A 26,764-nucleotide genomic window follows, 5' to 3' on the forward strand; every position below is an offset into this window, starting at 1 on the left:
GGCAATTCTCTTCTCTTTCCCAAGCTTCCGTTTCTTCATCTGTGAAACAGGGATAGGGACACCTCCCTCCTGGGGTGCTGGGAGCCAGTCCCAACTTAGCATCATCCCTGACCTGTACTAAGCAGTAAGGAAACATTTGCTGTTTTTATTACTAGGTAACCCCTGCTTTCCGAAAGTTCGCATTATGCCACTTGGCATTTCTGAAAGATCTACATTTTGGTTTATGAAACTTTTCATAGGAACAGTTTATTTTCCAAGAACAGGGGAAACCTGTATTGGTATCGCTAAATGATAAACATTGTGTCAGGTCAGAGACCCAGGCCCTCTGCACCTCCCAATCCAATGCTCCTTCTATGCTGCGCTTTCTGTCCCATGCTCCTGGGCTCCTGGAGGCTGCGGCAGGGTGCTGTTTTCAGGCCTTGTCAGAGCAGTAACTGCATCAGGCAGCACCCTGGCCAACAGCCCCCGTGCGGTCAGTGGCCCTTTACATTCCTGGTGGATTAAAATCCCCAGCCTGCACTGCAGAGGCCTCCCTGGGCCTTGGTGATTAATAAGCTGGCCCTCGCACTAAGAGCTCTCAGAGGATGGCTGGTGGGGGGCGGGGGCGGTGCGGTCGGGGCACCTCTTGGATGCACATGAGCTCTGGGGACAGAAACGAGCCTCTTCCAAGCCCTGGGGGGCACCATCACCTGGCACTGGGGCAAGGGAGACGGGCTGGCAGTTCAAGTCTCTCCACTCAGGGATGTGGGTTCCACTCCTAGCTGTGCCTCTGCTTGCTGTGTGGACCCCAGGCAACCCACTTCATGAGCTGGGCTTCTGTCTCCCATTGTAAATTAGCACCTGGTTCAGTGCATTAGCGAGCTTAGAGCAATGCCTAGCACACTAAGGGCTCGATCTCATAGTATTATTGTTATCATTTATGTTACTATTACTATTCTCAGGGCCCAAAAGCAGGGCTGGTATAGAATAAGAAGTTGCAGGGGATGTGTGCTGAATGAAACTACCAAATGGCCAGCCTCTGCTCCCACACTTCGGGATGAGAACCCCACCTTTGCCCTCCACTGGGCAAGGTCCTGCCCATTAGAAAGTCATTCCTGGTACCGAGCTGCACTTGCTCCCTGACAGTTCCTCTTGTGAGTTTTGAGAATGGAGGAAGGACAATGGGGAGGAGACGCTTCCTCATTCCCCATTCGTACCCACTTCCCAGGACCTGACTCCAACTGGTCCTTCTCAGTGGTACGCCCATGGCCACTCTGGCTGGGGAAAATATAGACACACACCCCTTAGAGCCACAGAGTCACAGACAAACTCACAGGAACATCCACGATGCCCCGGCCCCTGGAGACACACTAAGCCGTGCACACACACAACAAGCACATACATTAGAGACATGGGGATAAGCACCCAGAGACAGACGAACACATATAGATGCGGGCCCTCAGAGGCACGTGAAAACTCCAGAAACCAGACAACCAGGGGTAGAGCTCCTTAGGGGAGGACGGCTCCATGCTTTCCTAGAGACGGACTTGACTGACCCTGAACACATTCCCTGGGGGCAGCTCAGGCTGATGCCAGAGACCACAGGTTTCCCTCTGGCCACTCGGCAAGCCTGGCATGGGAAGGGCTTTTTTAGAAATGGCAGAAATGGGCCCTCCACGCTATGCAAGCCGCTGAACAAATTACAAGACAATGACAATGAGAGCAGTTACTGTTACAGTCGGCCTGTGCAAACAGACCTCACGGCCCCCACCCCCCTGCACCCGGCACTCCAACAGCACTGCGGCCTGGGATGGGGCCACCTGCACTTCTGACCTCCACTTCTGTGGTCCTGCTCCAAGTTCCTTCAAGGTCGCGCTCTATGAGGCCCTGGTCAAGCACAGCTCTGAGCCTCACTTTCCCCAGATGTCTCAGGGCCATTGGTCAGCTTCCCCAGCAAGTTCTGCGCCTCGCCTGTCTTTCTCCCAGGTCCCATTCTGTGATTTGTCCCCAGCACCTCCCACATTGCTGGGTGCATTTCAAGGGCTCAGCAAACGTCTGCTTAAGAACAAGGCCCTCTCTAGCCTGAAAGGCCGGTATCACCACTACCACTTCCATGCACAGCATCTGTTGGGGTCTGCTTCCAGGAAACTCCCTTAAGCCCCACTTCACAGAAGAGGAAACAGAAGCTTCAGAAAGGCAAAGGAATCTTCCCAACGTCACACAGCACAGCCAACCCCTGGAGATTAGTTTTGGGGAGGCACCTCCCCACTCCTTATCTGGCTGGGGAGGCTGAGGAGGTCCTGATGTCCGGGGTCTCTAATAAAGAAAACGCTCCATGCTGCCCTCATGTCCAAGCCGTATTCACGGGTCCAGTCATACCATTAATGAGGGCCACGGCTATCCTCGCCTGGCCATGGGGGCTAGACATGAATGTGATTTAAAGGAGGGGGACTGAGCTCAGCCAGGATTTGACCACAGACCCAGAGGAGGGGGCATGCCTACCTGACCCAAAGCTTGGTCTCCCTCAGAGGGTCCCTGTCAACCAACAATACAATCCCTCCAGGTCCAGAGCAGGCAGCCCCGTCTGGCCCTGACGTCTCACAAGGGGTCCTCAGTGGACACCCTGGCCCAGCACTGAGGGTTCTCGAGCCAAGTTGGAAAACCTCCGGCAAGCGTAGTGTTCTCCAGCAGCCTCTATAAATCTGGAGAAAGGGGTTATTAAACCCTGAGAAACTGCAAACCAAAGACACTACGTTCTTAGAAAAGCCTCTAGAATCAAGTCATTACCTGTTAATTACCAAGAGTGGGGCAGAGATTTCAGTCGGGGCCTGGCATGACTGCTTGTTTGCTGGCTCTTGCGAGGCACAGGAAACATAAGCACGGGTATGTTCACACATGTGCATGGCCCTCCAAATTTCAACAAGTCCAAGGTTCTCTCCCTCGAAACCAAACTCCTCACTCAACTCTTCAGCCCACTCCATCCGTCCCTCTGCTCTAGCCGGCTGCCCAGACCCCTTACGTCTCTCCCCCTGGCCTTTGCCTCCCCTACCCCATAGTCTCTCTTCCCTATCATTGACCACCTCCAGGCTGATGACGCCCCCTCTCTTCTTGCATATCCCTAAATCCCCAACCCAGGGGTCCTCCGGCTGCCACCTCCCTACTCAGCAAGCCCCAAACCAGCTCACACTTTCTTCCCCTGTGCTGCCAAGGCTGTACCGGGGTCCCCTCAATGCACCCAGGCCACAGTAGAGCACCAATCCCTCATTTAGCGGCCTCCCCATCCCCTTCTGTCTACCAGGTTCGACTGGCGGCCCAGCTTCCCTCCAGACTGAAGAATCCCTTGGTGTGGGAAGTGACCGTGTGAACAGGGAGGACCTTTATGCCCTCCACAAAGGAGGGAACCACACCCTGTCAGCCTGAGGGAGACCAGAGATGGGCCTGGCCCGTGGGCGCCCTGCCACAGCTTTGGCCCTGGAGCGAAAGCATGGAGGTGTCTGGACTTTGTGTCATCTCTTAGCAGTTGTGAGCTCCCTGCTTCCAGGCCTCTGGGAAAATGGAGATCCCACCCACCCTCAAAATCTGCTCCTCTGTTCTTAGACAGATGTGTCTGTGGGCACAAGGGCTGGCCAATAAATCCTAGGAGTAGGAGAGAGAGGCAGACACGGGGCCTATTATGGCCAGAGCTGGTTTCTTCTTCTTGTAGGTCAGAAACCCGGCAGGGAGCTCCTCTCTCCCTTCTGCCATGGCTCTGACCAAGGTGTCAGCCTTTCATGTTCAGGCTCACGCTAGTGCTGCCTCCTGGGATGCCCTCTCTCACCTCTTCCATGATGCTATCTGGACTCCCCTTCCCTGAGGCCCAGGATGAGAGCTGCTCCTTCTCTTAGACCCCCCAAAGCCCCTGGAGCTCCCTCTGCTTTTTAAGAGCCTTTCCCTCTTCTTTTTAAGATCCACAGAGTCCCCTAGACTATGAGCTCCTGGAAGATGGGACCGAATCTGCCCCAAGTAGTAAGCTGAAGTGTTAAGTCGGCAGAGAAAGGCCACTTGCCGTAGAGGTCAGGCCGACTGGATGATCAGGGTCAAGTTGCTCAGCTTCTCTTAGCCTTGGTGTCTTCATCTGTGAAAGGGGGATGGACAAACTAAGAGCACGACATAGCCTGGAGGACACAGGTAAGGTACATTCACTGGCTAGTATTTACTTGCCCTCTGGCTCTTCTCAAAGAACATTTGCAAAATTATCACTGAAAATAAGGTCTACTGTTTCGTTCAGTGATTCAGTATTACCATCGATCCATCCATTCAACTGCCCTCCTCCAGCCATCACCACGGGGGACCCTCACCACAGCCTCATAAGGGTTTGAGATCCAGACAAAACTGGCCCCAATGCACAAGAGGGCTGCTCTGCTTCCTTTTCCAGACAGCCAAAGTCTGCAGTTCAACAAGTTGCCTTCTTTGCCTTGGCTTCCAGGAAGCTCCAAGAAAATACAGACTTCAGTCATAATAACTAAATGAGCTTAGGGTTTTTGTGTATTTATGTCATTTTCTCTCACCTCCATCAGTTCAACTACACACAGGTCTCTCTTTTTTTTTTTTTTTTTTTGCATGTCCATGAATCCTTAATGGAAGCCAAGAATTCAGTGATAAGGGGGGACAGAGTGGACCAGTATAGGAAGGAACAGAACATCACAACAGGATTTTCTGGTGTTTCCTGTGCCCAATCCTCTTCACAGAGGATGAAACGGAAGCTCAGAGAAAGGAAGGGATGAGGTAAGGCATGGACTGTATTTCAAGCCCTTGCAGCCTCTGCAGGTTCGGCTTCTGGGCTGACTTACCCACCAGCCATGCAGGCACAGTGGCTGGAGTCCACAGTATTTTCAGGGACTCATGAAAATGCTTTAATTTAAAATCGGAAGAAAAAAAAGGGGCTTCTAGGTCAAAGAAAATATTTTAATACATAATATGAATGTGTCCTCATGCCAGTGCTGTCATAAAATGTAATTTTTAGTATTTTTATGGAGGAAGAAGCTGAAGCCAGAAGTGCTAGCACTTCTGGTCAGCAAACGCCATGACAAGGCCCCCGTTCACTTCACCACCTCACCAGTGAGTACAGGAAGCTCCTACTTCTCACTTGCCCAGCTTCCTGGGGGCCCAGGCCTCATCCATGCTTCTCTGACAGAATCCAGTGGGAGTGTTTTCAGGAATATTCCATGGGGAAGTGGGGCCTTGCCAGGTGAATCTAATTTATACCCTTCAGAACCACCTCAGACAGCTCTTGAAAGGCTGTGGGAAGGGGATCTCCTGGCTGATTTCACCAACCAGTTGTCAGGACCAACCTTCCTGGGTTCACAATGTGGAGACAATTAAAGACTGACGCTTTGAAGGCACGAGCCAAGAACTTCCTGACAGAGGTGTTGACTGCAGGCGGCAGACCCTCTGTTCCTCAGTCCTCAGGACCACACCTCGTCTTCCCCCAGCCCCTGGGCTGTGCTCACTGCGGGGGCAGCCGCGGCAGTGCTGGCCTGAGAAACACCAACATCACCCTGCACAACAGCTGACAGATTCAAAGAAGAGGGGTGGCGGGGAAACATCATGCCCTGGGCACGGCTGCTGACTCACTGTGCAACCCTGGGCACAGCTGCTGACCCATTGTGCAACCCTGAGTATAGCTGCTGACCCACTGTGTGACCCTGGGCATGGCTGCTGACCTGTTGCATGACTCTGAGTAGAGCTGCTGACCCACTGTGTGACTCTGGGTATGACTGCCAACCCAATGTATGACTCTGGGTAGGGTCATACTACTGACCTACTGTGTGACTCTGGCAGGACTGCTGACCTACTGTGTGATGCTGGGCAGGGCTGCTGACCCACTGTATGACTCTGGGTAGGACTGCTGACCTGCTATATGACCCTGGCCATGGCTGCTAACCCACTGTGTGACTCTGGGTATGGCTGTTGACCCACTATGTGACCCTAGGCAGGCCTGCTGGCCCACTGTGTGACTCTCTGTGTGACCCTGGGTATGACGGTGGGCCTGCTGTGGGACACTCTGCTGGCCCCCCTGTCTGTCAAGGCCTGAGGGTCCTCACTGTGAAGATGGGACAATGCTCCCAAGACATCAAGTTGTGAGGATGATGTGGGGTGAAGAGCCATAAGCAATTCCACCCAGACAAGGCAGGATTATCATTCCCACCAAACGGATAAGGAAACTGAGACAAGAACAAGGAAATAACTTGCCCAGCCTAGGTCATGGCAAATAAGGGATTAGGCAAGATCTTGGATATGAAACCTAGATTCCAGGAGCCTTGAGGGCAGGGTCTAGATCTTCCTAAGGAGCGGTTTGCAGGCTTACTTGGATTCAAGTCTCAACTCCAACTCTTACTGGTTACAGGACTTCCCCACATTTTCTCTTCTGCCTCAGAGTATGCCTCATGAGCCACAGAGCCCTTCCATCCTGACCCTTTCTCAGGGCTGGAGCTCCATTCGGACAGCTGCTCCCAAACCTCTCCCTTCCTCTGACACCTGCATGTCCCCCCTAAACTGTGAGGTCAGCTATCTTCCTGCACACAGAAGACAGAAAAGTGGGACATGAGGACCAGGCTTATGGTGCTAATTCCTGATACACCAACCCTTTCCCACCACCCAGTACAGAGACCTGGAAGGATCAGCTCCAAATCCATGAAAAGCCCGGATTCCATGTGATTACTTTCAAGGAGACACAGTAACCAATTAAGTTTCCTCTTCAGGGGTCTTCTGGGGCTAGCTCAATGAAAACAAGGAGTAATCAGCTCACCCTCAATTTCAGAAAATCACGTGGACACAGGGAGTATCCTGGAACAGTGGAAGGAGGCCAGGGTTTGGTATCCCAACACTTGTCTGAGCCTCGGTCTGCTCATCCCTAAAAGGGGCAATAATGCCAACATCAAAAATTCACCGAGAAAACATGAACAAAGGGCTTAATCCAGTATGTGGAGGAGAGCACACTCCTAACAAATACTACTTTGCTTCCTTCCTCACACTTTAAGGTAGCTGTTTTTGGGTAATTTAATGTTTACCCTTGTTGCCTTCATGGCTGTCATGAATCTTGGTCACCAATTAATTCAGAATTGTTCTCTTGCTCCAGTTCCGGGCCCATGGTCATAAAAACAGAACCCATGGAGACTGAATCCATGACCAGCCTCAGCAGCACACGGGAACAGAGGCCCACGTGGACGGAAGTTGGCCTGGGACAAGAGCATGTGGGGCAGAGGGGAAGAGTCAAGCAACGAGCCCGAGGTGGGAATGAACTTAGCATGTTGGTGGGACCAGCCAAGAGCCAGGGGGCTGGAGTGGAGCAACAGAGAAGGAAGTGGAAGAAGCTGAGACCAAAGGGCTCATCAGAGGCCCCACACCTGCCCCCTCCTTGTCCTCCATCTCCTTCCTCCTCCCTGGGGCCCTGCCAGGAATGCAGAAAGATAAAGATGGCAGTCTCAAAGTCTTGCGTTCAAAGATTGTAGGATTCCTGGAGTCCAGACCTTCCATTTTTCCGCTCAGGAAACTGAGGGCCCAACAGGGTCTGGCGATTTCCCCAGAACCACAAAGGCAGTTTGAATGCAGAGCTGGGGAGGGACCCGAGCTCTGAACCCCTGGGCCACTCTGTCTCTCCATTTACTGCCTCAGTCAGGGTCCTGAGTCCTGAGAGCTTTGAACTGAGTCAAATCCTCATCATACAGATGAAAAAATTGAGATCCTGAGGCCAGGTGGCTCTGTGTACATGAAGAAAATGAGGGCAGAGGCAGGCAGGGGAAGTGAATGCCTGTGGGCTTCTGCACACAGGGCCTCAAGCCTACAGTGATCAATCATTGTGCTTTTCCAATGCATGCAGAGGTGTGAGGCTTGAAACCCACTGCTGGTTAGAGTCTCTCTGGAGCTAGCTGTGCAGCGCTTCCTGAACCAGACCCTGTCAGGAGGGACAGCCATGCGGAAACACGTGGGCTGCACAAGCCGCAAGCCATCCCCTGCCAGGTGACCTCTAGTGGGTCCTCAGGTCCCCATCTATCGAAGGATGTTGCAAGGCTTGGGAGCTGCAGCAGAGGATATTTTCTGGAAGAATTCTTCCTCGGCGCAAACACCACACAGGCCTGTGTCCAAGCCCTCAGCATGGGGCCTAGCACCTAGTAGGTCCTCAACAGGTGGTGCCTCTGTATAGTGGGAAGGGCCTGGGCTGGGAGGCCAGGAGGCTGGACTTCCCTTCCTTTGCTCTGTGATCTTCAGGGAGCCAAGTCCTCTCTAGGGGCCTGCTTCCCCGTAGGAAAACAGCAAAAGCACAAATAAGCATTCAGATTTATAGCCTCAAGGAACCCCTCTTCTTGTCCTGCATGTCTGGGGAGAAGGAATGGGGGCAGGAAGTAGGGGGTGGGAGGGGAGGAGGATCTGGAGGAACTATCCGAGGCCCGGCAGACTCCGTTTTCTTCCCGGAGCCAACTCTCTTGTCTCCTAATTGCTACCGTAGACACTGGCGGCTAAACCTGGTCAGAAATGACCCCGTAGGTCAAAATGATTCCTAAAACTTGGGTTCAGTAGATTCTGGGAAGCAGAGACTCACGGTTAAACGGGGGTACAAAGGCGACCGTGTGCAGTGGGAAGATCACGGAGCAGGGAGCCAAGGACATGAGGTGGAGTCCCAGAAGGGACACCTGCCCAGCCAGCACAAGCTCTGGATTTCAGGGACCTCACTGTAAAACAGGGGTCCTGCCACTGCCCTGTGCCCTCCCCCAGCACAGGGACCACCCATCAAAACTCTGCCTCCCAGGGCCCTGCCCAGGCTTCAGGGAGGTACAAATGTTACTTTCAGCTCCAAAACCCTACACGTTTCTTCTCCAGTAAAACAGAGAGGCCATGGATGGTTCATCAGTTGAATGGACACTCCCTGGGTGCTGACCTTGCTCCAGGCCCAGCAAAGACTTCCGGGTATTGTCCCCTGAAATGCAGTCCTGTGGAGACCCCAGTCCCACTGTCCCATCTGCAAGACACACACCGCCCAGTACTACCATGCTCACCTGCCCTCTCGGGCTTGTGCCCCTGGTGTGGCAGACTCATCCGGGGGGCCGGGGGGCGTGTGGAGGGCAGGTGCAGGCCTCCCTCTTCTGGATGCCCACCTCCTGGCTATTTGGAAATGGCCACCTGCAAAGCCACAGAGTCCCCATGATGGGCTCCCATTTTATCACTCCCCACGTCAGAAGAATGCATCGGGAGGAGGCAGCCAGGCACCAGTCCGTGCCCTAATCACTTGCAGACCACGGAGGCCCTGTCCTGGCAGTGGAGAAGATTTATTGTAGGGACGGACAGAAAACAAAGAACAGTTGTGCAAACTTTACAGAGCCAGATTATGGGAAATGCCTTTCCCGTTTCCCACTGGTAAATGTGCTGGACGCCGTTTCCAAAGGGGGTTGAGCTTGGTTACCCAACCTTGCAGACACGGTAACCCAGTACGGCTCCCTGGGCTGGGCTGGGCTGGCCCGGCCCAGCCTGTGGTACCCAGGCCCTGGCTGGGGGGTGGCTCTGGTGGACCTGGGGATGAAGGCTCCTTCCTGGGCCTCTGTGTCCTCATCTGCCCGCTGTCACTCCCCCCACCCCCCACCCACCCCTGACGACTACATAAGCCACATACCCAGTGTTCTCCACGTTAACAGTCACTGCGTCCCTCTCCTGCTCAGAACCCTTCCACCACTCAGGGTAGAGTCCAAGCTCCTTATACTGAACTTGGAGGCCCTTTATGGTCTAATTCCAAGCACCATTTCTGCTCCCAGCCACATGGAGGTAACACACTCATTCCAAATATAGAAAACAGCTCTGCTTCCCACAAAGGTCAAAACTGTCACATCTCGAAACTTTCCCAAGATTTATTCTTCTTCCGCAAAGAGCCTTTCCTCACGATCTCCACCTGGAAAGCTCTTCCTCACCCTTCAAAGCTCAGCTCTCCTGACACCCTGGGGGAAGCCTTCTCCCTCTTCTCTGTTAATTCCCTTGCTGCCAGACCATTCCTCACTTGGCACGGCATCATGTGCTTCTAGCATCAAACCTGGCACAGCGTAGGTGCCAATAAAGCTGTTGAAAAGTTGGCAGAGGTGAGGGGAGAGGCAATTTGGATGAGCACCAGGCTCTCTCCCAAGGGAGTGGACTCAGGGCATCCTGGGTCTTCGAGTATCCAAGGTGACTGAGACCACAGGAGTCATGTGACCATCACCCACTGAACAGAGGGGGACAGGATGCTGAGCTCTGTTGCTGCAGCCATCCCAGGGAGGTACGCAAAGTCCGCTCAGCTAACCCTGCTGCCATCCAGTGGAGACAGGACCCTATTAATGCTCAGTCATGAAGGTTACCTCTTCCAGGATGCTCCTTTCAGAAAATATGGTCTGGACACTTTCTTAGAGTCACTTTTGATTTTATCTGACGTTCTCATTCTAAGGAGAGAATCATTTCAATTCCATTTACATTAAATTAAAAAGCTTTCCCCCCCTTTTATTATTTTAAATTCAATTCAGACGGCTGTGCTTTTTTTTAATCCTTAATTTTTTTCATATTCCATAAAGCAGGGCTGAGTTCACAGAATTCGGCCAGTGGTGCCTCCCCATACCCTCAGGTTTGGTGCTGCTAGGATGCTAGACCTTGGATTTGATGACTCACCAAAAAAAAAAAAGAAAAGAAAAGAAGAAGAAGAAGAAGAACAAGGACTCCTGTTTTCAAGTGCCAAGTATTTGCCAGGCATGAGGTAAGCGCTCCACATTCGTGATCTCATTTAATCTCACAACTGTCTCCCCTTTATACACGTAGAAAACTGAGGCTTCCAGAGGCCATGTGACTTGTTTGAGGTCTGAGGGCTGGTCAGGTGTCCCTCTTGGCTCCTGGATTCCTGACTCAGAATTTAAATAAGACAGAAGGGGGTACGCAGTGATGAAGATGAAATAGGGGTGGGGGTGGGGAAAGGGATGGGATGGTGGGGATGGCGGGTAGGTGCCAATGGGGAGGGTGGGCTATGGAGGGGCAAGGGGGCCCGGGAGCGCTGCAGGCTAGGGATTATGTTTGGGGAGCATGCGGCTTCTCCACTACATGCCTGATGGCAGGAGAATGGCTGCGAGGGTGTCCGTGTCCTCCAAGACCCAGTTGCGAGCAGGAGCACTGGACTGAGAGCCAGGAACAGAGCTGGCTTCCCCCCGCAGTCACCGTGAGGTTTGCAGAGCATGGTCCCTCCACCCAGCACAGAGACTCTTTTGGGGTGAACATCACAGCCGTCATTTTACAGACTGAACCATGGAGCCTGGGAAGGGAAGTGACGGCCTGAGGTTGCCGAGCTAGTGAGCCTCCCCTCCTACTGCACCCAGGTCCTCTCCTTTTCCTCTAGGCAGGTTATTTCCATCTGGGGCCTCACTTCCTCCCTCTGTACAGGGCTCCGATCTCATTGTGAGGCCAGAGCTTCCAGGAAGTCTCTCCTTATGAAGTCCCTGAGTCTGATATTTTAAAAACCAGAGGAAAGAGAAAGGCATCCCAGTTTAAGCCAAGCTCTGTGAAGCCAAGCTCCATGGAACTGGAACCTGGAGTTCAAGAGGGGAAAAGACAGTTGTATCTCTTGGGCCCCCACTGAACACAGAGTGCTAGACATTCTCCCATTTCCCAACTCAGGAAACACGCTCAGAACTGTGAGGTGACCTGTCCAAGGTCACAGAGCCAGTCCATAACCAAGCTGGGACTTACATCAGCCTTCTCTGTTCCTTTGGGGATGTTCATGACTGCACAACTATCTATTTCAGATTCTCCTTTTTCTTTTTCCCTAATGCAAACTGCCCCAAACAGAACCATTTGCTGTGCATTTACTGTAAGTCAGCCACTGTGTAATCTCCTCTTACACGGCATGTCACGGAAGCTTCTCGACTGTCCTGTTGCCTCCACTACGCAAGGTAAGAACCCGGGTCTTACAGAAGTCAAGTTACTCACACACGATCACAGGCTGACAGGGAGGTTTCAAGTTCAGGCTTTCCTGCAGAAAAACTTGAAGCACCAGATGAGAGGGTGGACACGCCCATCTTTAAGGCCCTGCCAATCTTGTGACTTCACAGGGAACTTATGCAGCCTTGGAGTGGGAAGGTCAGATCACCACTAGGCCAGAGCTTCTGCACCAGAGAGCGGGCTTAGCTCCTCAGCCTCCAAGACTGGGCCAGACATCAAAGGGCATGCGGTCCCCAAGACACTTGGCCACACCAGGAAACACTATTACATATGGGGCAACATGTGTGGGGAGAGCAGGAGGCATGGAAACAGGGAGAGTGAGGGAGAGGACATTGGGTTGGGTTGTGAATGATGGGCGGGGAAAGGCGTTCCAGACAGAGGGACCAGCAAAAGCCAAAGCCTAAATGAGCGAAAGGAACCGAAATATGCAGACTCTGTAGGAGTTTGGGAGCAGAGGAAGCCTCAGCAGCGGGAGAAATAAAGCAGGCACCCCACGGCTTCCTTTAACTTGCTGGGTGACACTGGGCCACGGATGCACCCTCTCTGGGCTTCGGTTTCCTCATCTGATAGCAAGCAGACACAAGAACTGACTGATCCTAGGAGGGACCCCAGTTGGGATTGTTAGAAAGGACATATCTGCATGCCAACTTAAAAGCTGCCTTTGCCCAGGAGACTTCTCCTACACAGACCCTTCCCATCTTAGAACCAGGAGGTGAGGCTCAGCTGAGCCCCATTTCCAAAGTGGGTAAACTCGGTGGGCACCCAAGCTGGGTGGACCGGTTTGACCTCTCTGGGCTCCTTCATAGCAGGAGCTTCAAGGGCAGTGGTTTGAAAACACGCTCCATTTTGTAACGTTTTATCCCCCTGGAAACCCATCCTCCAGAAAGGAATCTCATTTTCAGGTGACTCATTTATTGTAAAGAAGGTGAAATATCTTGCCCCTCATCCCACAAGTGCCCTCTCCTCCTCCTCCTCCTCCAAGACAGCACAAGACATCCTATCTGCAGGGCAGGGGACTTGCCACAGGCTCTCAAGGTCATGGGCGGCTAGTATGGGAAAACCGTTAAATGCAAACACCTATCAGTTTCTCTGCTTAATGAGGGCTCCTCCAGGCCAAAAGCTGGCTTTAATTCCCTTCTGTGACCCCATGGTCCACCAGGGCAGGCCTGGCACCTCGGAGGTGCTCAGTAACAGCTTACTGAAATGAGTTTCAAATCGGGATACTTTCTTGATATTATAAGCAGACTGATGGTTTTCTGCCTGGGAGGCGGCTTAGGGTCATGATTAACATATCATCTCTGGAGTTGGGCTGAGACCTGGTTTCAAATTTGACCCTATGATGCACTTAAGGACTGAACTTGGGCCTGAACTGGAGCACCCTTCCCCCTTTGTAAAGTGAGGATAACGATTATGGTCTCCAGGAATTATTCTTCCACTCTGAGGAGCGCATGTGCAGAGCTCTGTGCAAGCTGAAAAAGACCCAAAAATGTTCTAATCTCCTTGCCTGACTTGGACAAGGTACTGCAGCCAGACCTCAAATCCTCAGCTCTTGGCTCCCCTCCCTCCCTCAACCAGCAATAACAACGTAAGACTCAAGGGTAGCTAGTGTCCTACCTACGGAGCTCGAAGTCTCACATCACCTCATCTTTGTCTCAGGACCCCCAGCACAGTGTGAGGCCCAATACACAGGGGCACCAGTCCTTCACATGAAGCAAGTGTTTCTGGGGAGGACTCTCCCTCGTCTGAGGTAAATTCCCCACAGTCTAACCTTTCCCAGCCTTGGGTTATCAGCCCCTTCTGGTGTCTCCCTGTCCACTGAAGCTGCCCCGTTTGCTGTGGGATCCTGCACCCTTCCCTGTCCTCTCAGGGTCTGTCTTCCCTGTCTCTGCTCTGTACATGATGAAGACGGACAGGGAGCCCCACCTGCACACACATTTTGGACTAGAAAAATTCACAAGAATGAGTTGGAGATGCTGACATGAGTCAGGGGTGTCTGCTGCCCCAGAAACATGACCAACCTGCAAGGCTAGCCTCAGGACACAGAGTGGGGAAGGAGAAGATGCCCAGGGATGCCCCCCCCCCCACCAACGTGGTTTGAGAAGCACCAAGGACTCGACTCTACTAAGGAAGATGCTGAGCAAAGGCAGGTGGAAGAAGGCCGTGTGGCTGAGGAATGGTCCAGGCAGCTGAGCCAGGAGACCCAGAGTAAAACATTTCATCTGTCAACATCAGTCTCTGCTAAAAAATGGGAATGGTGATTCATGGTGTATTTCACATGCCTCAGACTAGATCTGGGCTCTTCTCCCTGAGGACTTTCCGTAAGATAGGATCTCAGACCCCCAGTCAAGTTTCTCTCTGACAGCCTGGCAGAACAGGTATGCAAATCTGATGGGTAGTTGTGCCCTGCTACTTGGCAGACTGCATGACCTTGGGATCTGATCTGGCCTCTCTGGGCCTCAGAGTTTTGACCAGAGTGTTTTTGAAGATGGACTGGGACATGGCTGGCACTGGGCCAGGTATCAGACTCCTGAGTCTCAACAAAGAGGAGCACCTTCTGCCTCCCCCACCCTTCCCAGCACCCAGGCTATTTATTTCTCAAGAGTTGGGGGACCAAGATAAAGCATAAAGAGAGAGCCAGAAGCCCCAGGATTATAGGAGATGAGAGTAGATTTGGCCTGGGCTGGCCCTCTGGGAGCTGGGGAGGCCCAGCCAGGTGGCTGGTGTTCTGAGTTCCTTGGCTGATTATGGCCAATCAGTTCTGCTCAGCTTTCGGTGGGATATATTTCCCTGGCCCATGGCACTGGGGACAGACTGGCAAACAGGGGAGAGGAGCATAAAGGATGGGGTGGTCATTGCAAGTGAAGCTACCAGAGGAAGGCAGGCACGATGTAAGCCCTGCCTTGAGGTTCCCAGGCCTGTGAGGGCAAGGACCAGAGCCTCCCCCCTAGGCCTCTGCCCTAGTTCCCCCTTCTAGCACCAGTCACCCTGAGCAGACACGGTTTGGCACAGAGCAGGTGGTCTGCATTGCTGACAGACAACTGACAAGGTCACTGGCAAGGTGAGTGACAACTGTGCTCCCCTCAACCACCAGCTGATGTGACAGTGCTGATGGGGGATGCACCACCCTAAGTTCTCTCTTTAAACCCTAATGTTGGGACGCCTGGGTGGCTCAGTCATTAAGTGTTTGCCTTTGGCTCAGGTCATGATCCCAGGGTCCTGGGACGCAGCCCCACATCAGGCTCCCTGCTCAGCGGGAAGCCTGCTTCTCCCTCTCCCTCTGCCCCTGCTTGTGTTCTCTCTCTCGCCATCTCTCTCTCTGTCCAATAGATAAAATCTTAAAAAATAAAATAAAATACATAAGCCCTCATGACTGCAACCCTTAGAAGGTGGGTACTATCATTGTCCCACTTTACAACCGAGTGTGCTATGGTTCAGAAAGGCTAAGTCACCTGTCTGAGGTCATGCAGCTGCTAGATAGCAGGCCCAGGTGGAGACCAGGGTTGGTGTGACTCCAGGCCTGGGCTTTTCATCACCTGTCCACACACACACACTTCCCACCCTGCGCTCCCAGTTTCAGGAAAGCTCTTCACAAAGGCAGGGACCGTTGCTGTTATTACTGTTGTTTTCCAAAACCCAAGGTTATGAAATGTTTTCCTTTTTCACCCTGCGTCTCTTTTTCTTGATGTACAGAAAAGCAAACTACCGAGCCTGCTAATTTCTGCCGTCTCAGACAATCAGAATTCCAACCGTCTGGGAGAGCCAACCTAAGAAAGCAAGAAATTAATCTTTTCAAAGTTAACGTCTTGGAGGCGTCGCGGCGGTATTTGGCTTGGACGTATCCTCGCTACCCTAATGCAGATGAAACCCCACATTTAATAAGGCTAAGACAACTCGGACAACATAAGAAACATAACAGGATATTGCAAAGAGATTAGGGAGCTTCCTCTGGATGGCGTGGACGGGCCGCGGCGAGGGCAGAGCGGGGGGACGGACGCGCGGTCTAGCCCGGGGGCCCCTGTGAGCCGAGGCCGATCCTGGGCCGCCCCAAGCATGGAGAACCTGGGCAGGGGGCGGCCGGCTCCTCGCCATGCCTCCCCAGGCCGCCTGGTGCGTGAGTGGAGGCTCGGTGGGCTAAATGGAAACCAGCTGCCGGGCTGGAGTGTTACAGTTGGACGGGGCGGGGAAGGCTTACCTCATGAAAGAACCGTGCACACGGCTGCTGGAAAGATAATAAAAGGATTAACTGCTATTTTAGTGGGCCATTTACTCTTCAATCAAAGTGTCTCATCTATTTCCTGTTCTCCAGAGGATCCGGGTCCAAAATTCCTTTGTCTATTACAGCACATGGTAGCAGAGGCCTGTCATGAGAAATTAATAATTTTACAGGGAAAGGAGATTCTATTTATTTGGGTGCGGGCTGGGGCCTGCCCCTTCCCCGGGGTCACCCACTGAGCCAGCAGGGCAGGAAGGGAGTGCGCCCCCATGGGGGACGGGGAGGAGCTCAGAGGAGGTCTCTGCCCCTACTCCAGATGACGGCACCCTCAGGGCTGGGCCGAGGACCCAGAGAACCGTGTTAACGGGACCATCTATGCAAACAAAAGCATCACAGTTTAGGAAGATGTGGGCTCATATTTCACTCTAATGGTTCCTAGCTAGGCGACCTTGGGCAAGTTACTTCCATTGCTGTTCCTATTATTACTATGACGATAATTAGCCTCTATTACTGTTGTTGTTATTATTTGCCCCTCACTAGCTATGTGACCTGGGGCAAATTATGCAATCTGAGCCTCAGTTTCCTCATCTGTAAAATGGGGTTGATAGTATCGACCCCATAGAGTTGTTACAAGGACAACACGGAGTTACCGCTTAGAATGAATGGTTCCCGGGGCACCTGGGGGGGCTCAGCCGGTTAAGCATCCAACTCTTGCTTTTGGTTCAGGTCATGATCTCCGGATGGTGAGAGTAAGCCCCTCATCGGACTCCAGGCTGGGCACAGAACCTGCTTAATATTCTCTCTCCCCCACATCCCCATGAAAGAATGGCTCCTACACATAGTCAACACTGAGAAGCTGCTTGCTACTATTATCACCATAAGCCTGAACCCCTTGGGAGGCAAGATAAAGTGTTCTCATAGTAGCACATAGAAGGTTGGCTGGACTCCACTGAACCCTTGTTTCTTCATCTGTAAAACCTTGGTTTTACAGACTTCTATAAAGTTTAAATGCAACTGTGGGTAAATACAGACATGGCTTGAACATCACCTCCTCTGTGAAGCCCTTCTGGGTCTCCTGTCCCTGGGCCTATACATACTCCAGGCAGAACCTGCCCACAACCACCTCTCACCCCTTGCTGACCATGGGTGCCTGCCAGCGAAGACCTTGGAAAGTCTAGGTCTGTGTCCCCAGAGCCAGGCACAAACCAGGTGTAAGCCAATGTTCTGTGGAGTCCGCTGAATCAGGTGAGATCCTGGCGGACCCAGAAGAAGGAACCATAGAGAGAGATCCCCCAGACTGCACTGGTTAGACTGGGCCTCTCTGTCCTGCTCACCAGGCCTCTGTTTCCCAGAAAACAGGCAGAGAAGGCTAGCTTATCACCAAAGTCCCTGCGGTCCACATGGGCACTACTGCAAGCTGTAATTCCACACAAAGGAGGCCCTGGAGATCGAAGACCACTGACCACACGGTACCAGAGCTTGGACCTCCACACCAGTCCCCTGCAGACACCAGTAGGATCCCCCATGGGAAAGGAGACATGAAGTACTGTGGCTTGGTGGCTCTCTGCTCTGGAGTCTCAGGGGGAGAGGGGGCCCTCTGTCTTCTGGAAGTCTGTTGGGCATCTTCCAGGCAAGGGCATGTCTTTCAGCAAGCCACATGTCACAATACCCCAGACAAATGGGGCATCCCCAGGACCGGCCCGGTCACCACCTCTTTCCAGCACCCCCCCAACCCCAAGACACATGATAAAGTCAAATTCTCAGCCTTCCCAGTTCAGCCTCTCCCACAAAATCAACACACAAACCACAGGCTCCCTCCTATTCCTGTCCTTTGGCAGAGGCTGTTGACAACCCCCCACTTGTCTAGAAGGTGACCTTCTCCTCCTCAAGATCCAGCCCAGTTGCCTGCCCAGACCACAGCTCCACAAGCAGATGGGACCACAAGGGTGACCACCTCGTTCTGGGAGGGCGGAGTTTATGCTGCCAGCCGCCGAAGCTTCCTGTCTCCCCCCTCGCTGCTACAGATACTGCCCTGGGCCTGGAGGAGGGACAGAAGTGCACCAGTTCCCAGAAGGAACACTTCAGGAAGCAGGGTCCAGCATCAGGGACAAGGTGTGAGTGTGTGAGAACTCAGCGTTGGCTGGACCCCAGCCTTGTAGACTAGACCAGACACACCAATTCCTCCTTTGCCTCCCCAGTGCCCCAGTGGCTGAGAAGCTGGAGCTGGGCCGTGGGAGCCTGGGCAGCTCCTCCGGCCCTTCCATTCATGGGCAGGTGCCTCTCCGATGGGGAGAGCTGGGCCTTGGGGATGGGCGCAGCAGCTCGCCTGAGGATATCAGGGACAAAGACTCCGATATGGATTTCCACCACCCCAAAAGCACAATACAGAAATGACCAGTCAGAGGAGCTGGAGCCTAGGTGTCCACAGCATGTGTGTGTGTATGTCTGTGTGTGTGTCAGAGGGGCTGGAGCCTAGGTGTCCACAGTGTGTGTGTGCCTGTGTGTGTGTATGTCTGTGTGTGTGTCAGAGGGGCTGGAGCCTAGGTGTCCACAGTGTGTGTGTGCCTGTGTGTGTGTGTCTGTGTGTGTGTTCCTGGAAACCTCAGGCTCAAACCCAGCCTGGGCACTGCTGGATCCTTACAGGTTAACCTGGCCTTACCCCAAACCTGTCCAAGGGACCCACGGCTCCCAAGCTGGGTACCTGTGAGGATGGGGCACTCCTTGGAGTAAGCCATGCCTGGGGATTGCTCCAAGATCCAGAGAGCACCCCAGGGAATGCTGCCTAACAAGGCCCCAGTGCTAAAGGAAAGCACGTGTCCCATGACTCACCTGACCACTGGTGGGTGAGACAGTGAGCATCTGCATGCAATAGGCAAGGGTGCTCGGGCCTGCTCTGACCTCAGAGCGCATGTTGTCGTCCCATGAACAAGTGTGTTTGATCACGTGGTATGCCACAGGGGCGGGGGAGGGGGTAGGACACATGGTGAGCAGAGGAACCGAAACAGCCAGGAGGGCTATCTTGACCAGTGGTCCCATCACCAGCATCAGTCTTCCCCTTGACCACCACAGGGCATTGCAGCCAGACCCCACCCCTGGCCTGAAGCCTGACCCCTCCCCCCATAGGCCATCCCTAAGGCCAAGTGGAGGCTAATCTGCACAGTGGGGTCGGGGCTGGCCGGCAGCCATGGGAACTCACCATGCACTTGTTGGGCTTCTCCCCCGAGTGCACCCTCATGTGGATAAGCAGTTTGTAGCGGGCGTTGAAGGGCTTGTAGCGGCGCACACAGCCCGCCCAGAAGCAGGTGAAGTCCTCGCCCTTGCGCTGGTCAATGTGGCTCTTCTCGATGTGCCGCACCAGCTCCTCCTGCTGCTCGTAGGCTGCACAGCAGTCCACCCACCGGCATGCCTGCCGGCCGGCCACCCCCCTACCCACCAGCCCCAGCCCCAGACCTCCGAGGCCCGAACCTGGCGGCAACTGAGATGCAGGGTACGGGGGAGGCAGGCCCTGCTGGGGAGGCAGCCCAAAGAGATCTGAGAACTCGTCCGCAGGCTCCTGCTTCAGGAAGGCCGCCTTCCGGCAGGCTTCAAGCTGCACACTGCCCTCCTGGCTCTCCACTGTCACCGGGCCAGGTCGGGCCCGTTTGGGAGGCCCCCCCAGGTCTCCCGGCAGCGGGGGGCTCCTGAGTCCGTTGACGCAGGTGACCAGAGATGTCTGGGAAGAGCGGATGATGGAGGTGACCTCGGATGAGGCACAGGGTGAGGAAGAGGCAGGGGAGGCGGGGGGCAGGCCCAGGAGGCAGCACCGCTTTACGCTGCCCTCAGGGAGATGAGCCTCAGGTGGAGGGCCCAGGCCGGAGCTGGGTTCACTGCCCAGAAGGTAGCAGGAAGGCACGGGGTTAGTGAGGCCCCGGCCCGGCAGGTCCAGGTCTGTGTGCAGGCCAGTGGCTGGCGGGGCCCGGCAGTGAGCGGACAGCGGTGCGCGAGCTTCTGTCATGGCCTGGTAGTCGGGCAAGGACTCCTGCTTGATGTGCTGTGGAAGCCCACCATTCACATACGTGGCCTGAGGTCTGGGTGACCTGGAAAACAGGGAGCAGAGAGGCCATGGGGGGAGCCACTCCACAGTGGGGAGGCCCTAGGGTAGGGGGAATGACAGGGGACCAAGGGATGGGAAGCCCAGAGCAGGGGTGGAGACAGAGGGCTAGAAACAGAGGGAGGGAGAAGCCAGGGGCTGGAGATCTGGTGAGCAGGGAAGAATATGGGGGACAACGGGGAGGGGGGAGAGAGAGAGAGAGAGAGAGAGAGGTAGGATAGGGCTGGGGAGAGATTCAAGAAAGGCAGGGGGTCTGAAGAGGATGCCAGGAAAGAGGCCCGTGTCATCCTTTTTCCCTCTCCAGTCCCGGATGCCATCCTGTCCTGTTGCTGAGGCCTCCTTAGGGTCTGCCCTGACTTCTCCATGACCTTCTAGTGAGTTCTGGCATTTGGAGGGACATCCAGGGCCAGTTTGTTTTAAATTCTACCTACTTGTCCCTTTGATCTTAACTTTTATAGTCTTTCTTAATTTCTAGAAATGTGAATTCTATGACATTTTGCCCCAAGCAATGTGTCTTTTCCACAGTGAACGTCAGCGGACTGGGGTCTGAAACCCAAGTCATGGTGACGAGGGGCATCCCAAGAATGACTGAGGAAAAGCCTGATGGGGGTGATTTCAAGCCCAGACACTGACTGCACGAAACACAACTCTGAGGGAGGCCTGGAGCTGGGAGGGCCACACCAGTGAGGCCAGGGACTGGGGTCTGAGGCCAGGTTCAGCCACTCCCTACTGCACCAAGCTGGGCAAGGCACTCTGGGTCTCACTTCTCATCCCGACACTGAATGATTCATCATCACTGGACAGTGACGATGGTGTGATGCTGTCTTCATCACCCATGTGCTACACGTGTTCCGAGAGAAGGCCCTCCCCACATAAGGACACATAAATGCGGGAAGACACATCAGGGCCTCCGGCCACAAGGCAGGTGACGCCAACAGAAGGACAAAGTAGTCCCTTGGCTGGCTGGGAAGAACAGGAAGACTGCTTACGTGTTCAAAGTCTGAAGAGGACACCCCTTGTGTCCTTGGGCCTGTCTGCACCTCAGTGTCCTCCCCTGTGAAACGAGGACTAGCCTTCACTGCCTCAGAGGGTGGCTGCCAGGATCAAGAGGGATGGCAGATGCTGTGACAACCCTCTGGAGAGATGATAGCATGGTGGGTGCTGCTTTCATTACTGCCAGATCACTGCCAGTGTTTTGGAACTCTCTGCAGAGGGGCTGTGGGATCATCACCTGTCCCTGCTTTCCATGCGGCCCTGCAGCCCAGCCTCCCTCTCTGGCCCCCTGGAGCTGGAGCGGGCAGGAGGGATGGAGAGAGGAAGGAAGGGTTAGGCAGAACCCAGTGGCCCTCAGAGAGCATGGGCTCCAACCCCATGACTGCAGAGACAGGAAAGGAGCCAAGAGGGCACAAGGTTTGCCCACAGTTCCAAGCAGCAAGCTGGTGATGGGGCTTAGGCCGGAAGCCAGGCTCCCCTTCTCCTGGGGCTGTGTATTTCTCCAGGGGAGACAGGAAGTGCTCCCCAGATAAAGGCTTGTGAAAAGGGTCCTCCTGTTTCTCAGCTGCACTTGACCAGTTCTCTGTCTCAGCCAGCAAAGGCCTCTCTTCCCTTCCCAGAGTGTGGCCCCTGGGAGGAAGCAGAAGGAGCATGGACTCCAGGGTGGACAGCTAAAGCACAGCCCCCTTCCCTGGGCCTGGGAATGCTGGGCCATCGCTGCCACCAGAAAGCTCTGAGAAGCTTAAGTACCTGATAGGAAGATCTGATAGGAAGGATCTGATAGGAAACTTGACTTCGTGAAGCTTAAAAGATAAATAAATAAAAGCACAGCTGTTCCTGGTGTGGTCATCATCCTGGGCCTGGCAGAGTTAGCATTAGGCTGAACCACAGCAGCAGAGAACAGCCATTGCACTTGTGACTGAATTACCCGAATACAACAATGAAACCTCCTATGGCAGCAGGGGTTGGGGGGCGAAGGCAACTCAGGCTTTGGTCTGCTGAGGGGGTCCCCTGCCTGTCCTCTCCATTCCTCTGTCCCTGGCAGGCCAGCAGCGGTTTCTGCCCTGCCTTGCGGCTGAGCCCAGGGCTCCCCAGGTGACTCCTGTCACATGTCTGAACACTGTGGGCGAGGGTCCCTGGACAGAGCAGTCTGGCACTGAGCAGCCCCGCACACTGGGCGCTTTCCCGAGGGCCATCCCATGCAGCACCACCGCAGCTCAGCGATGCATGCTATCTGCTGAATGCATAACCAAATTCTTCAGGGGAGAGCCCACCATCTGGTTTATACTTAGGAAAACTGAAGCCACTTGGCCAACTCCTCAGAGGCAGGGAGCGTTAGAGCAGGAATGTGAACCTCGATGGGTCTGAATCAGCAGTGTGCGATTTTCCCACAGCACTGTCCTGCCAGGGTCCCCAGCTTCCTCCCCTGCAAAATGATGGAACTTGATGACCATTGGGTTTCCTGGCAGCCTCAACGTTCTGAGTATCAAGGACTCCGATGTTCTTCTGTCACCCAGACCCTGAAGGGAGCTGCTGAGCTTGGGAAAACTAGTGTTCCTCCAACAGAGGCTCAAGGGGATGGGAGGGTGATTTCAGATCTCACGGGGTCTGTGCACCCACTGTGGCCTGGGCGGAGGGCCAGAGAGGTCCCTCTGCAGGCTTTGCCCTCTGTGCTGGGTGATGCTGGGGACACGAGACGGTTCACAAACCAGGTCCCTGCCCTTGAGAAACTTCCCTTCTCATGGGGAAGATGGAGAACAAGCTCTCATGGGAACACTTCAACTCTGCTGAGGGGTGGACAGAGTTCTGACAAACGTAAGAGACCAAATTGGTGGGGGCGTTCTGTAGGCTAAGGCCCGAAGATGTGAATGTGTGAAGCCCACTGGACACAAAGTCAAGGAGGCCAGCCAGATCACAGACTGCCTTCCCATACTACTGGGGGCCTGTGCACTCTGTGTTTCTATCCTCATCTTACAGGTAAGGAGATAAGGCCTAGAAAGGGTCAGCATTTTGTCCAAGGTCACTCAGAAAGTCAGTAATAGAAGTAGGCCTCACACCGCATGTAATAATACATTCTACTGACCACAGTGGTGGTGGGTAGTCATTTTTAGCAGAGAAATGACAAAATCAGGGTATTGCTGAAGTTCCTTGAAACGCTTGCCATTTGCTGGGTGATGTCGGGCTAGTTTTGTGGCCTCTCTGCCTCAGTCTCCCCACCCTCTGGCAGATGGGAGTTGAGTAAGGTAATTACATGAAGAGTGCTTGGCCTCCTGTGTGGCACAGAGCAAGCACTCCAGGATTGTCACTTATTAGGGGTGATGATTGAATGAGAGATGGGCACAAGCAGCAAGTCCTTGCAAAGTGGGAGCAATTTTTATTTGTATTACAAAGCTGGGAAGGAAGCACAGAGGCCTTTAGGAACCCAGGCTGTGGGTCAGGGGTCTAGACATCAGGAGGGAGGAGGCAGCAAGGAGATGAGAAGGGACAGGGTCTGACGGGTATGGGACAGGTGTGGAGCCTTGTTTTGCTTCAGGAGAATGACAGTGTGTGACAGTGCCTGATCAGCAGGAGAAATGGCCACAGATCAGAATGATCCTGGTGTGGGGTTCTAGATATGGGTTCTAGGTACAGGCTCTCTTAGGCTCTAAATTGTCAAAATGACACTCAAAATGACAAACATTTCTGATCATCTGTACAAAAAAAGAAAAACAGAGCTACCCTATGACCCAGTGACTGCACGATTTAGGTATTTATCCGAAGGATACAAATATAATGATCTGAAGGGCACGTGCACCCCAATGTTTACAGCAGCAATGTCCACAATAGCCCAAGTGCGGAAAGCGCCCAGATATCCATCAATAGACAAATGCATAAAGAAGATGTGGTCTATATATACAATGGAATATTACTCAGCCATCCAAAAAATGAAATCTTGCCATTAGCAATGATGTGGATAGAACTAGAGGGTATTATGCTAAGTGAAATAAGTTAACCAGAGAAAGATAAATATCATATGATTTAACTCATATGTGGCACTTAAGAAACAAAAGAAATGGATGTAGGGGAAGAGAAGGGAAAATAAAATAAGATAAAAACAGAGAGGGAAGCAAACCATAAGAGACTCTTAACTCTAGGAAAAAAAACCTGAGGGGATAGAGTACCTGGGTGATGGGGATTAAGGAGGGCACTTAAAATATGAGCACTGCATGTTGCTTGCAACTGATGAATCATTAAATTCTACCTCTGAAACTAACAATACAGAATATATTAACTAAACTGAATTTATATTAAAAAATTAAAATTAAGAAAAAATAAAATAAAAAATAAAAAAATAAAAGCAAGCAACCCACTTGCTTTAGCTTTCCCTAGGCTAGCATAGCTTTTGCCCTGAGATAGAAAGAATGTCCCTTGGGGAACCAGAGGCTGCTCGGGGAGCCTCCGGGAATAATCAAGCAGACAAATGCATTGGACTCTCACTGAACAACGGACAGCTCAAAGTCTAAAAGACGTTTGCTCTTTGTTATATACTGAATTGTCTCCCTCCAAAATTTGTATGTTGAAGTCCTAACCTGTAGTGTGATGGTCTTTTGGAGACAGGGACTTGTGGGAAGTAAGGAAGATTAATTGAGGCTGTGAGGGGGAGGTCCTCATCCAGTACGATGGGTGTCTTTCTAAGGTGAAGAGCGCGCAAATAGCAGAAAGGCCACGCACACCACAGGAAGGCAGCCTCGTGTAGGCCAAGGAGGGAGGCCTAAGGAGAGACCAAACCTGGGGACACCATGCTCTCGGACTCCCAGCCTCTAGAACTGAGAGAAAAGACATTTCTGCTGTCTGAGCCCCCTGGGCTGTGGTATTTTGTCAAGCCAGTGTGTGCAGACTAACACACTCCCGTATGTCAGAAGTCTCCCTGATATTCCTGAAGGCCACAGGGCGTCCACATTCTCAAAGGAAAATGGCTCTGTGTGGGAAGAATCAGCATCGCTGCTCTGGAGTTGTCTCCCCTGAGGCTCTCAGTGCAAAGTGAGCGCCACTGGGAGCTCTCTGCTTGCTTTGCCAAGACATCTCCAGCACTCCGCAGTGCCTGGCACATAGCAGACACTTAATAAATGATCGATAAAGGAATGAGCTGCGAACAGGCCACTAGGCCAGTTTTTAGAGTCTCTGATGTGTGAAGCAGGCCTCAGCCAGCATGTCCGGGCCCTGGGGTGTGGGCCTGGGCCAAGCTGGGGGCACAGAGGCCTGCCCGTGGCTGACCTCTGCCTGTCAGCAGACCAGAGGACACAGAGGCACAGCGAGGACCCCGGGAGAGCCACAGGAGGCAGATGCTAGCCCGATACACGATGTGATCAAACATCCGCCCACAAATGGACATGACCGGAAATGCACAGGCACTGGATGGCAGTCCCCTGGCAGGGCTCTGAGAGGCACAGCTTCCTAGGGCAGGAGATGGCCCCAGGCGGAGGAACCCCTCCCTCGCCATGCTCCAAGTTGTCCAGGGCTTGACACTACAATGTGCATGAACCCTGAGCTGGGTGCTCCTTCCCCATCTCACCCCTGAGTCTTCCTCTTCTGCAATTTCTGATTCTCTGTGAAATGCCACCTCAGCTTCTGCAAGGGGGAAACACACCTCAGTGAAACCATCTCTGTCTCTCATGAGGCACTGCAACGTGGGGGGTTCAAGGCTTAGACCAGGCCTCCTTCATTGTGCTACTGGCCTCTGGCTGGTCCCTGGCCCTCGTGTGCTTCAGTTTCCCCATGTGTCCCATAACCAGGCAGACTAGATCCCACAAGGGCAGACAAGGCCCTTGGTCCTTGGCCTTCAGGAAGTGTCCACAGAAGGCAGCTGATGGGTAAGGATGGAGCCCTTACCTGCTGGGGTGGGGGAAATGCAGGAGCCTCTCGCAGGCTGGGGGCTGGCCCCGAGGTGGTGGGGTGCCTGCAGGGAGAAAAAGGCCCTGGCGGCAGGTGGGGCCGGGGCCTTCCACAAGGTCCAGGTCCAGCAGGCTCTTCTCCGAGGCTGGGGTGCAGTGGCCGTAGCTCCCGTTCACTATGCAAAGAAAGACAGGAAGAGGAAAGAAGGTGAGTGGGGACAGCCTGAAGAGGGGTACAGGGAGAGGGCAGTCCTAGGGCACAGTGTGGGACACAGCAGCCTTGAACCCATGTTCACTGAACCCCTGCTGCATTCAAGGCACCAAGATCCCTTATTTAATTTCCACAATCACCAGCAGGATTGGGAGCAAAATCCCCAATACTCAGATGTGGATGCTGAGCTCCTGTGGCTGAATGACCGTTACACAAATACCGAGTCTTTACGATGTACCATCACACCGCTAGGGGCAGGAAACCCTGGCGAGCCAGGCGGACAAGCTCCTGCCACTAGGCCAGTTTTTAGAGTCTCTGATGTGTGAAGCAGGCCTCAGCCAGCATGTCCGGGCCCTGGGGTGCGGGCCTGGGCCAAGCTGGGGGCACAGATGGTCTATGACCATCACACTGGTCACCGAACACTCACTGGA

At 53.5% G+C, this 26,764-nt stretch overlaps 1 protein-coding gene across 2 annotated transcripts in view; it reads right to left on the reverse strand.

The window, feature by feature from the left end:
• Nucleotides 1-26,764, reverse strand: part of GLIS1 (GLIS family zinc finger 1) — a 216,775-nt gene that overhangs the window by 59,086 nt on the left and 130,925 nt on the right. For both annotated transcript variants that reach the window (XM_045064557.1, XM_045064556.1), the window contains exons 3-4: nucleotides 26,121-26,298; nucleotides 19,365-20,244 (exon numbers count right to left, since the gene is read on the reverse strand). In XM_045064557.1, the coding sequence (XP_044920492.1) occupies nucleotides 19,365-20,244; nucleotides 26,121-26,298 (1,058 nt within the window). The remainder of the gene's footprint in view (nucleotides 1-19,364; nucleotides 20,245-26,120; nucleotides 26,299-26,764) is intronic.

This window comes from Mustela putorius, unplaced genomic scaffold (genome assembly GCF_011764305.1).
Source record: "Mustela putorius furo isolate JIRA1106 unplaced genomic scaffold, ASM1176430v1.1 tig00003853_pilon_pilon_pilon, whole genome shotgun sequence".
NCBI classification, from domain to species: Eukaryota; Metazoa; Chordata; class Mammalia; order Carnivora; family Mustelidae; genus Mustela; species Mustela putorius.